Genomic DNA, 13028 nt, shown 5'->3' with positions numbered 1-13028 from the left:
TCACAGCACAATCAGGGTTGTGAAACACTTAGATATGACTCGTGGGAAATTACTGGGAGACACACAATAAATGCATTCAATAAATGCATTGTTCTCACTCATACCAGCTTTAATTGTCACTTTCACTTTCCACGCACACAGACTTAAATTTCACTTTCTAGAGGCGTTCGGCAACTGCTGTTTACACTTTGTGTACTTTCATTCTGGACTCTATTCTCAATCTTCATAATTAATGATAAGAGTCCTGTGCTGTAACCAAATATATCGCTCTCTTCTTTTAATACATGAGGAATCGCTTCTTGAGATCGTTAATTAAAGATGTTTTCTGCCACTCGTGATGGCTGGGGAGTTGAGTCTCAACATTGCTCTTCTGTGTGATTAAAGCAATTGTCTTGAAGCTGTTCGAGCTCCAGCCGCTTTCCTCATCAGCTGCCTGATCAGCCTAAATTGGGCTTTAATCCACTGTGTCTCTTCTTTTTGTTCCCAGATATTGACGAGTGTGCAACACAGATGCATTACTGCCAGTCCAACACGGTGTGCGTCAACCTGCCTGGAAGCCATCGCTGTGACTGTTTGCCAGGCTTCACCCGAGTGGATGAGTTTTCCTGCACTGGTATGTCTGTGTGGTGATAATTTCGGGTTTCATATTCGACAGTGATTCAATTTCCATGTTCAGCTGGGCATGCACAGTGGGAATTAAGTTTGCGGCATCATTTTGAAATGTTGATCCCACTTTCAAGCCTTGTCTCTCGTTTGCTGTGCAATTTACATGGGAAAACATGGACGGAGATTAACCGATCACGTGCTTTTCAGACTTTCTGACTTATTTGTTGTTAGTTCTGTGAAAAATCAAGGCAACAAACTGAAACTTAACACCTACGAAATTTACAACAATTTACGACATTGCCAACCCACACAGTACAGTTGTTAGTTTGGCATGGAATCGCAGTAAATGCACTGGTTCAGTGGAAAACCACATCTCTAAAATTGTGTGCTGAGCCTTAACCACGCACAAATATCGATAAATGGCTGAATACAACATATTTGATGTTAAAACCCAATGTATAGTTTTGCAATGACTGGTGCCATTTAACAATGCTGTTATTAAAATAGATGCTCTTGTATAGAAAAGTGAATTGCAATTGGGACTGTGAAATATGTGTAGTGGAAGAGGTTCGACCTACCCACAGGACCATGTATGAGTCTGCAAGCCCCTTGGGACTCCCCGTGAGAAGTGGCTACTTCGTCATAAGATGTTACAGTAAACCTCGGATATATCGGATTCAATTGTTCCCACTGGTTTTGTCCGATATAAACGAAATCCGTTATATGCGTATACCGGAAAATGTCCGTTTTACGCAGATTTATATCCGGTATATGCGTAAATCGGATTTTATCCTTTATAAAAAGGCACTTCCTTGACTATGTTTCCAATGTACCTGGACTGGGCAATGAAAAGAGACGTAAGGTAATGAGAATTTAACTTTATTGGACTCTGAGCATAACAAATTGTTAATTAAGCTAGGCCCTGTTACGCCCGTCAGGCCTACGTTATTTCCAATAGTGAGGTTAAGATCTCATTCAATAAATCCCAGCGTGTTTTCTGGCAGCATTTGCCAGAATAACCCAGTTTCGTCGGCATTAAAAATGTCCTCTGCTTTAAAACGTCTCAGAATGTCAGCTAGCTTCGGAGCGCCACGATGCGGCCATCCGATATATGCAAGGGAAATTGAATGGAAATGCATTGGAACGGGACTGGAGATGTTGTCCGAAATAGGCGAAATCCGTTATAAAAAATCCGATATATGCAATGAATTTTTATTGGAAATGCATTACAGAAAAATCGGTTCTTTTTTATCTGTCCGTTGTGAGCGAATTTCCGATATATCCGAGTCCGATATATCCGAGGTTTACTGTACTTGTCTTTTTTAAGATTAGAAAGATAATTTTAGCCATGAAAGAATGATATATGGATTACTAACAGCTATCTCACAACTTAGGATAGCTTATACTATAGACCGCTTGTGATTTTGTAAACCCCGTAATGTGTAATGTTTGCCAACAAACTCAAATATGTGGTTAAAATGGTAAAATGATGAATTCCTCCAGTTGATAGGTTGAGTGCAATTTGCGTTTATTCTGATAAATTGGTGCTGTTTTTGGTCGAGTGGTTAGCGTGCAGACCTCACAGCTAGGAGACCATGGTTCAATTCCACCCTCGGCCATCTCTGTGTGGAGTTTGCATGTTCTCCCCGTGCATGCGTGGGTTTTCTCCGGGTACTGCGGTTTCCTCCCACATTCCAAAAACATGCTAGGTTAATTGGCGACTCCAAATTGTCCATAGGTATGAATGTGAGTGTGAATGGTTGTTTGTCTATATGTGCCCTGTGATTGGCTGCCGACCAGTCCAGGGTGTACCCCGCCTCTTGCCTCTTGTAGAAAATGAATGAATGAATGAATGGTGCTGTTTTCCTTCATTTTGGGGGATCCGCGATCTGCCAGTCCTTTCATATCAAACTGACCCACCAATCTTATCTTCCTCTGTAAAGGTCTGAAAGTCAGCCAATGTCCCCTTTTGCTCTCTCTGACTGACAACTTAGTAATCAAGCTAAGGTTAAAGCTAAAGCCAGCTGGAGCAAAGAGCCAGGCAGTGACCCGCTGTTAGCACTTATGAGCTGTGAAAAGAGCAAAGCTACTACGAGGAAAATTATGGAGTTTGTGGCATTGGACGACCAGCCATTGTCGGTCAGTGTGCACTTTATGTTTGGTAAGAAGCTCAAATCAGGTCTGCAGTGTAACCTGTGGTGTAAGTTTTATTTGTTTTTGAAATTTGAAAAATAAAAGACGAAAGGAACTGATATAATTCAGTTAAAAGGGACCTATTATGCTCATTTTCCGACCCTTTGTATTGAGTTGTGGACTCCTATAGAGCAGCTACACACAATAACCCGCACAGAAAACTTTCTAGATCTTCCAGAATGTGAACCTATTTCAGCTGTATTTCCTTGGATTTGTGCTTCCCACTAAAATGTTCTGTTTCCACTCCCAAAATACTTCCTGACTGCTGCGAACAACACTTTCTAACTTAGTGGGTATAGGACTTGATAATAATTGAATAAAGTATTTGGAGAGGTAATTGAAAAGTGTCAAGGAGATCTACCTGCCTGACTTATCGTGTATGAACACAAAGAGTAGGCACTGCTGGTGCTCCTCCAACCTCACCTGCCCGAGGAGGAGCCCTCATTGTTGGACAATCTTTGTCAGCGGCACCTTTGAAAAGCCGGATGTGAGGGCGCCACGTTTACAAACAATTACAAAGACAATCTTGGCACAACATCGGTATTGGAAATGTGGTCATTACATGTTTTTTTGCGGGACTACCGTGTTCCACACAGTTCTTGCCACCTCCGTGGACGCACATCAATACACCTTTTCTGGCGAGAGCGCGCGTCTTTTGGCTTCAGTTTGGTGGATTTTTCACGTTCATGTTCACACAAACAGTCGTGTGTGAAATGTCGTTGAAAGATGAAAATATATTTCTCTTGCTCAGAATCACCTACTACAATAACTTCTGCCTGAGCTTGTTTCGTAAACAGAAAAGCATAGCTTGGGGGGAGGGCAGAGAGCGAATCTGGCCTCCAGCCACGCCCATATAAGGAAGCCCACTCCTCTGTGATGTCACAAAAGAACAGTTTTACAACACCATCTGAAACCGAGTGTTTTGAGCCATCCCAAACTTCTTTCAGGGCTCACTTCTTAATGAATAAATTTGGCATCGTTTAACACAAGAATACATTCTAACTACATTTATAGGTCAGAAAAGTGGCCAAAGCATAATAGGTCCCCGTGTACCTTTCATTTTTTATTTATGAGAACTATCTTATGTGGAGTTAAAACAACCGGTTTGTATTGTTCAGTGTATTTCAACAAAATAAGATTGGAACACTGAAGGTGAATGTTGTTACATATTTTAACAAAAAATCTGTATCGTCCAAAATCGGAATCAGGAGGTCAAGGCTTTATGAAGATTGGTGATAGGCCAGAAAATTCGAAGCGGTGCACCTCCTCTTCAAATGTAATGTATTTCATTCATGCTGTGTTCATGCAGCAAAGCAGTATAGTTATAATTCATACGTTACTTTGTTCGTATATATGTAGATGTTTGTGCCACATAGAAATGAGAAGCTCTTTCAAACTTGCTGGTTGCCAGCATTATTTAACTGGATTCTTATTCTTCTATTCAGACTCCTATTTGTTGAAAGAAGGTGATTATTATAGTTGACTATTGCTCATGATTTTTTGGGCAGCACTGTTCTCCATGCATGGGTTTTCTCCGGGTACTCCGGTTTCCCCTCACATTCCAAAAACATGCTAGGTTAATTGGCGACTCCAAATTGTCCATAGGTATGAATGTGAGTGTGAATGGTTGTTTGTCTATATGTGCCCTGTGATTGGCTGGCCACCAGTCCAGGGTGTACCCTGCCTCTCGCCCAAAGACATCTGGGATAGGCTCCAGCACCCCCACGGCCCTTGTGAGGATAAGCGGTAGAAAATGAATGAATGAATCATAATATGTTATGTTAGATTTGGATAAGATAAGATATGCCTTTATTAGTCCCACAAGGGGACATTTCAGGTTTACAGAAGCAAAAGTACAGCTATGGACAAAATCAGTTATTTTCATCTGTCAACCGCATTTCACCCAGGACTATTTTTGTGAACATGAAATATAAATATAAACATGAAATAAATATGTTGCTGAAGCCAGAAGCAGCGCGTTCTCACTCGGAAAGCTGCATTAATGCCAGACACATGCTATGAGTCCACAGTCTTTTTATTATCAACTCTTATAAACACAAAATTAGAAAGTGGGGTTCGGCAATCGTCCGGAAGTAGTAGTAGTATGTTACTTGGGAACGCTTGGGAGTGTGACCAATCACAGTGGAGTGGGCGTGCTCGGAGGCGGGCCGTGGGTGGAATAAATTAAAACAGACCATTTTGGCGGGAAGCGAGGAAATAAAGCTGGAATCAGTGCAGATTCTGCAAAATCGAAAAGGTTTTCTGTGTGGGTTATTGTGTGTAGCTGCTCTATAGGAGTCCACAACGCAATACAAAGGGTAAAAAATTAGCATAAAAAGTCAATTTTAACAGGTGCATCAAAGTCAGGTTGATTGTCTGAGGCAGAGATACTACGCACATCTGAAAGATGATCATCTGTGAGTGAGAATCCGTTCCTGGATTTGGTAAACAACATTGCTGACAATGTTTGTTCAAATATGAAGGTCAATCCAAAAATAGCCAACATCTTCTGAGCATGTTTCCTCATGTTTGGAAAGTTCTCATCCTTGAGAGATGACAAATCCAGCAGTGATGGTCTGCCAGTACTGTATCAGACTGCAAGTCAATGAGCTCCAGTTGAACATCACGGGGTGCATTATCCACACTGCATGCTAAGGGAAAATAAATCAGGTGTATTCCATCCTTCATGTTTTTAAAAGCACTGCAGCTGCAGTTCTCCTGACATGGATGAGTATCTGCAGAGATGATTATCTGATAGTTTGACTTCTTTCAGGCTTTGCATTTTAGAGTGAATGTTGTTTTCTGGTTGACTAAAAAAAAAAAAACAGCAACATTCTCATGCATGTCTTCACAAGGTTATACATTTCATGAACTAAAATGCCCTTGCCTTTGCCACCCAGTCCACATCTGAGAGCTCAGGGATGTTTTTTTACCTTTCATCTTACAAAAACCTTGAATCTCCACTTCCTGGTGCCAAAATATTTTTAACATATTGTCCAGGCTGAGCCATCTGACAACTGTGTGGTACCTGATGTATTACCATGCTCCTCTGGAAGTGCAAAAAAAAAATGACTGTGATTCAATGCTCTTTCCCTGATAAAGTTAACTGATTAGTTACAACATCCACAACATGGTTTTAGCACAACACATGCTGATATATAACTCTGACTTAAAAGCTCTTGACAGAAGGAAACTGTTTTGGGTTCAAACTAAATGTTCTGGTTAACCAAACTCTTGTGGTCAAACAAGCCCACACCTGAGGCCTAAAGATTGCACAATGAAAGTGGGTTACAGATCCATTTCAAAAGTCCGATGTGTTTCCTGTTTTCCAAAACCATCGGTAATGACACCGACCAATCTGACACATTTCAGTCCATTTCAGTCGTTACAAGAGGTTTCGAAGCGTGTGTCGAGTAATCGAGTGGGCACTTTCGCGAAACGTATACCGAGGCTTGATTCATTGGGGGCGAGGGGCCGGAATTGATGATGTCCGAAGCCTCGCCGCCCGGCTGTACCACGTGACGGCTTCGGGAAAAGGTTCAGAATTTGCCGCGATGTTTGCCCGTCACTCAGCGATATATAAACCCCTCAGACTTAAACATTAAAATTTGTGGATTTGTGGTGAGAGTCAGTCAGTTGAGCGTGTGGATAGTGTTTGTCGATGGTTTGGTTACTATACGGTTATGTTACGTAAGAGGAAATTGTGTGTAAACATTTTGAATTGATCAGTAAGCCAAATCAACACATTAAGAGATGGTATGTTTGCATTTCAAAACCTGTATTTTCACCGTTTGTCATTGTTATTGAGAGGTGAAGTGCTTATTGCGTTTCAAGGAGTTGGGGTACAATAATAACACCTCATCCATGTTCAGGCATTAATGTGCCTTTCATGAACATAAATATGAAACTGGACCTTCACCCGTCCATGGTAAGGTTAATAGTACTACATTATAATATTAATATATTACAGTATTATCACATACTACAGTATTAATTGTCCCTGTACCCTAGAAACCGCCCATGAATGATACGGGAAAAGGCCGAAATGATACTGTGTCAAAGCCCAGGGCAGTGATACTGATAAAATATAGAGTTTAACCATGTCCAGTATCAGCCCCCGTAGCTGTCCACTCAGAGTGCGCTGATCTTGTATCGTGCCCGTGAAACAACCAATCAGAGAACAGCGCACAAGTGCTTAGTGCCTAGTGCTTCTCCAGTCACCAAAAAACCCAAACTTCATTAATGGAACTTTGATTGTCAAACATTGATAAGATAAGACTGTTGATAAAATATTATTGTTGAAATATTTTTGCAATTATTGTGTTTACACTGTTTAGATATAATACATGTAATAAACTGAACATTTTCTGGAAACAAAATGGTCTTTTAATTAAATAGTACGTGATAATAAGCTCATGATTAAATAGTATGTGATAATAAGCTCATGATTAAAAAATATGTGATAATAAGATCATAATAAGATCATACTGGGCCTGATACCAGACAAACCATGTGATAACCTATAATTACCAACACAATCATGATGAAGCGAGCCATATCACATGATACATGGCATTTATGGACAAGAAAACATTCAGTATTTTATATATAATATATATTTTATCTTACACTTTGTAGATTAATCATTTTGTTATACAATTTTTTGTAGTACATAGTCATTTCCAAGAGCCAAAACAGATCAGCATTCAATGCATCACACATGAAGATACATCCGATGTAATTGTATCCAAGGCCAGCAGGTGGTTTCGTGTGCACATGAAGCTTCAAGAAATGAATCCTGAAATGACTGAAATGGTTCGAAGCCTCATGGGGCTTCATCTCGCCATCACTACCTCCTTGAACAGATCCTTTCATTGGTATCAAGTCCTGTTCAAGAGATACACAAGTAACTGGGCAGTGTCACAGACATCACAGCTCTCGCCTAAAGCCGATTTTTGAGCTGATTCTTAGCAATGTCCGCTACCCTTTCGGTCACGGTTCGCCTTGACAGCGGGAATTTCTCAAATAGTTCCAGTATTTATTCTCCGGGCATTTTAGCACAGCAACTTCACCCTCAGAGAATGTCTTACAGATTGTAGTGATTTTGTGAGATATTACGAAGCTGGTCTTAGTTGCTGTAGCTTGTAGTGCGTAGCTTGGTAACATGACCTTGCTGTTTTCCGAGCTTTGGAACAAATCTTCTGAGCTCCATGTTCTCTCAGCCTCAGTCAAGTATCTGTATTTTTCTGTGTTTCGTCTTGTAATGCCGATTCACATTGTAGTCTTCAAACTCTCTGTTTATCGGAAAAAAAAAACACACGGGTTTACCCTCAAATTGTGTAAATAAATATTTAGAAGTCCTTATTTTCTTCAAACTTCAGCCTTCAGTATCCACCTTTATATATTTTGCATGTGCAAACACTATTCATTCATTCATTCATTTTTACCGCTTTTCCTCACGAGGGTCGCGGGGCTTGCTGGAGCCTATCCCAGCTGTCTTTGGGCGAGAGGCAGGGTGCACCCTGGGCTGGTCGCCAGCCAATCACAGGGCACATATAGACAAACAACCATTCACACTCACATGCAAACACTATTGAGGGGTGATAATGACTTTCCAGGCACTCATTGACCTGTTGTATATATTATGTATATGGCGTACATACTGTACCTATGTACGTACACTGACATACGCAGGCCTTGTCCTCGTTTTATTCCTCGCATTATGTCAAATTTGAAAATAGGTTTCACTTTCTTAATTCCAAGCAACCTTAATTCCAGACTCCGACCGGCCCACAGGCCCTATGATGGCAACTAAAGGGAGCGCCATCATATCATGGCTTTGCGACTGTGACAATGTATTATTGGTTATCTGAAATTAAAGCCTGCAGTGAAATGAACGGAACTGCTTTTGATGAATACATCTGTTACAGGCAGGCCACGTCTGGATGCTTTCTACAAGAGTGAGGTGATTGTGGTGGTTCAGCTAGTCCATATAGTTATTATGCAGATTAAAATTACTCAACCTCCTGCCAGGGATGTCCAAACTACAGCATTTAGCCCGCAGTCCGCAGTACACATGGTACATGGCAGAAATATAATTAAATAAATAAAAAAACCTCAGCAAAAATGTAGCTAAGGGCACTCTGTAAAGAGAAAAAGCTTGAATGTAAAGTTATATAATAAAAGTCCTTGGGGGAAAAACTTTACACCCTTTGCATGCACCATATTGTAACCGCCTTTCGTTAGCAGCTAAGTTACTGTGTCGTTTTCTAAGTGGTTGCTACTTTGTTTTTCTTGCCGATCATGTACTTTAATTAGCTTGAACTAGCACGGACAAGAATTGTAGATGTACAATCAATCTATTTTACAGCTTGTAAAATGTCCTGAGCTGCTGACTCAGACCAGAACAAACAGTCAACCTGCTGGAATAAATAAATCCTTTTCCCATCTATTGCATGTGAGTAAAAGTGAGTGATGGTGCTTATAGTGCCCGACGGCGGCAGCACACAAGCTCCTGTATTTGGCACATTGTACATCTTTTTTGATGCTGCAAATTCAGAATTATTGTAATATGATATGCATAGATCATTGAAGTGGAGTATCCCGGCTCGGGAAAATCTGATTTAGGTGTCATATACTTTCATGTATTGTGTAAATGGCATTGTACAAGCAATAGACACAACTCAATATTTGGCAATTTTTGGCTTTTAGGTGAAATTTCATAATTAACTTCAAATTGACCATAACCTTAACAGGTGAACTTAATTTGATGTTCTCTAATCTTTTGCATGCACATGTCCAATTGATCAACATTTCAGTACTTTTTGCATAATTTTTTGTTCTTTAATAAGGACTGCACTGCATGAATATGCAATACATTTTAATGACATATACTAATAGGCTTGTGGTTATTATTACATTCCATTTGATGTCCATTCATTATACAATTGTGTGAAAATCAAAACCACTCATTAATGTACAGTTTTATGAATATGTGTGTGTGTGTGGTCATTAGACAGTTCTTTTATTTCAGTTTCTACAAATATTGTGCACACTTCTGTTAAAAAAAAAAATGATATTTGATATTGCAATGCTGAACAGCTTGTTCCTCAGAGGAATAAAATGTCATTGGACATTGTTTCTTTCTCTCTCTTTTATCATCTGCCTCACTGAAGAGCCTGTCCTTTGAGCTGACAGTGCCCTGTAAACAATAGGAAGCTGCAATAATTGTGGTTCCACTTGAGTTCACCTCTATGGAAGCAGGCAGGCAGCTCCTGGGGAACAAGGGAATGGACAGACAAAGCAAGTCAATGTCAAGATGTATAAGATGTCAAAATGCCACATCTGTACACACATCCAGAATCATGTACTTTACAGTTCATTGTCTAGAAGTCATACTTTCATTCATTCATTTTCTATGTGCTGGAGCCTATCCCAGCTGTCTTAGGGCGAGAAGCGGTGTACACCCTGAACTGGTCGCCAGCCAATCACAGGGCAAAATAACATTAAAATAACAATTTTAAAGTAAATTAATACATATCCATAACAATATCTGATCTGCAGCAGAGCTCACCCCTCCTTTTTCTAGCGTAAACGAAATTGTGGTAGAAGGGATGTTGATTGGTTTGAAGAGTTTGGGTTTTCGCTACATGTCGAATCTGTATTAATGTTTTTGGAACCGATTATACAGTGTCTTCACTGTTAAACACTAAAGCATAAAACGTTGAGGGGTTTATCAATTCATATTGTCTATTAATAACAATGACTAAACGGAATTTTTATATTTATATATATATATAATATATTCATTCATTCATTCACTTCATTCTACCACTTTTCCTCACGAGGGTCGCGGGGGTGCTGGAGCCTATCACAGCTGTCTTCGGGCAAGAGGACTGGACTGGTCGCCAGCCAATCACAGGGCACATATAGACAAACAACCATTCACACTCACATTCATACCTATGGACAATTTGGAGTCGGCAATTAACCTAGCATGTTGGAATGTGGGATGGCCAAGGGTGGGTATATAATATGTGTATATATATATATATATATATATATATATATATTGCCAGTCCAGGGTGTACCCCGCCTCTCGCCCGAAGACAGCTGGGATAGACTCCAGCACCCCGCGCGACCCTTGTGAGGAAAAGCGGTAGAAAATGAATGAATGAATGAATTTATTTTTATATATATATATATATATATATATATATATATATATATATATATATATATATATATATATATATATATATATATATATATTTTTTTTTTTTTTAATTAATTTATGTATTTATATATTTTATAAGATAGTTGGGTTTTGTCACGTTTGCGTTCATATCAATAAAGTTTCTATATATGTTCTGTATAATATATGTTCTCTGGAAGGTGAATTCTGATATGATGTCATTTAATAGCAATTTTAGCCAACACCACTTCTGTCTCCTTCTGATGGTGCGAGGTTATAGTCAATTGTAATTTACTTTCTGACCTCTTTCTGCAATTGTATGTAGAACATTCACATTTATAGAAAGCCTGTCCATGGTGAACTGAAATATATCCAATATTACGCCGACCTGTCAGTGAAGCTTGTTAACATCAATATTAAGATAACGCTGCACAATGTTGAGCTTCCCCGCTTTTGTTTGTCAACACAGTGTATAAATGTAAGATTTCTACAAATAATTACTGCTTTGGAAATAAATTACAGTCTTTGAGCTATTTGATTCGATACTATAGGTCAGGCAGGTAGAAAGGAGTGGCCCAAACTTATAATAAGAGGTGTTACACTAACGAGAACAGTAGGGGGTGCACAGTGACGTCATTGACGTCCCACATTAACATCAGGTATTATTGTTCCTGCCTGTAAGTCCCTTGCGAATAGAATAATTAATAATTACACCACTAACTTCATCTGCATCTGTTCACCCATCTAAATGATCTGTATCGTTATCTGGAGTGGACGGGGCAAAAAATGGAAGTGGAAGTTGTTAAACAGGAAATGGGTGGGTGGGGCTTAAATTTGCACATTGTTTTAAGTCTGAAATTGACATGGATTGATCTGATTTTATAATTTCAATCTCTGTATATATGTCTATGCTGTAAAGCTAACCTAATTTCATGGTTTAGTATTTAGTAGCAAATAAGTATAAGAAAGAAATGTGAATTAATGAATACAATAACACTAAATGTTGCACAATGTGTGGAGATTACTGTAGATAGTTGGTAAAAAAAAAGTAGCCATAATAAATGGTGTTTACGCTTTTTTATGATTCAGTGCAGGCAGAACACAAGTGATTTCCCCTGTGGAAGGTCATTATGAACTTGACTTCCTGTGTTGGATAATAGTTATGTGCCATCTGTGATTGTGGAAAATGTCCAGCTCGCACTGTGTACTTATCTTATGAACTCTGTGTTTTACAACAGTGTTGTCATTATGGAGCTGCAGAGGCTTGAAGTCACGGATCAAACCGAGATAACATTTTGAGACCGGTTCTTTGTATTATTTTTTAATTATCTACATAACACATAACACAACAAAAAAAAGCTTTTGTCACATATGTCATATCATCTTGCCCAAGCGCAAACTGCTCATTGTAGAAACAAGGCCTCTTTGAAGACCTTAGTTTGCACTCCAGTAATTGACAAATTAAGTCAAGCAAAAAGGCAGCTGAAGTCATGTGAGCATATCTTGCACATCATACAGATAAAATGAATCAATAGTATCCTTAGAAGGGAGCCATAGGCCTGGTTTACCAGTATTTACCTTATCACATATTGCATCACGGTTCATTTAGTAGCCGAGATCAACATTGCTCAGCCAGACAACATTATGTGTTACTTATAGGTTATCACATGTTCTGATACCAGACAAACAAATCTTATTATCACGTACTATTTAATCAAAAGACCATTTTGTTTCCAGAAAATTTTCAGTTTATTACATGTATTATATCTAAACTGTGTAAACTGTGCGTTCACGCTCGTGCGCTGTTCTCTGATTGGTTGTTTCACGGGCACGATACCAGAGCAGCGCGCTCTGAGTGGACAGCTTCGGGGGCTGATACTGGACATGGTTAAACTCTATATTTTATCAGTATCACTGCCCTGGGCTTTGACACAGTATCATTTCGGCCTTTTCCCGTATCATTCACGGGCGCTTTCTAGGGTACAGGGCCAATTAATACTGTAGTATGTGATAATTACTTTTATCACATACTACA

The 13028-nt window shown here is 39.4% G+C and overlaps 1 protein-coding gene across 2 annotated transcripts in view; it reads left to right on the top strand.

The window, feature by feature from the left end:
* The window catches only part of LOC131139865 (protein kinase C-binding protein NELL1-like), a 238263-nt gene that overhangs the window by 160055 nt on the left and 65180 nt on the right, over positions 1-13028 (top strand). For both annotated transcript variants that reach the window (XM_058089793.1, XM_058089792.1), the window contains exon 13: positions 488-613. In XM_058089793.1, the coding sequence (XP_057945776.1) occupies positions 488-613 (126 nt within the window). The remainder of the gene's footprint in view (positions 1-487; positions 614-13028) is intronic.

Source organism: Doryrhamphus excisus, chromosome 12 (genome assembly GCF_030265055.1).
Source record: "Doryrhamphus excisus isolate RoL2022-K1 chromosome 12, RoL_Dexc_1.0, whole genome shotgun sequence".
NCBI classification, from domain to species: domain Eukaryota; kingdom Metazoa; phylum Chordata; class Actinopteri; order Syngnathiformes; family Syngnathidae; genus Doryrhamphus; species Doryrhamphus excisus.
This window is presented reverse-complemented; position numbering and strand designations above follow the sequence as displayed.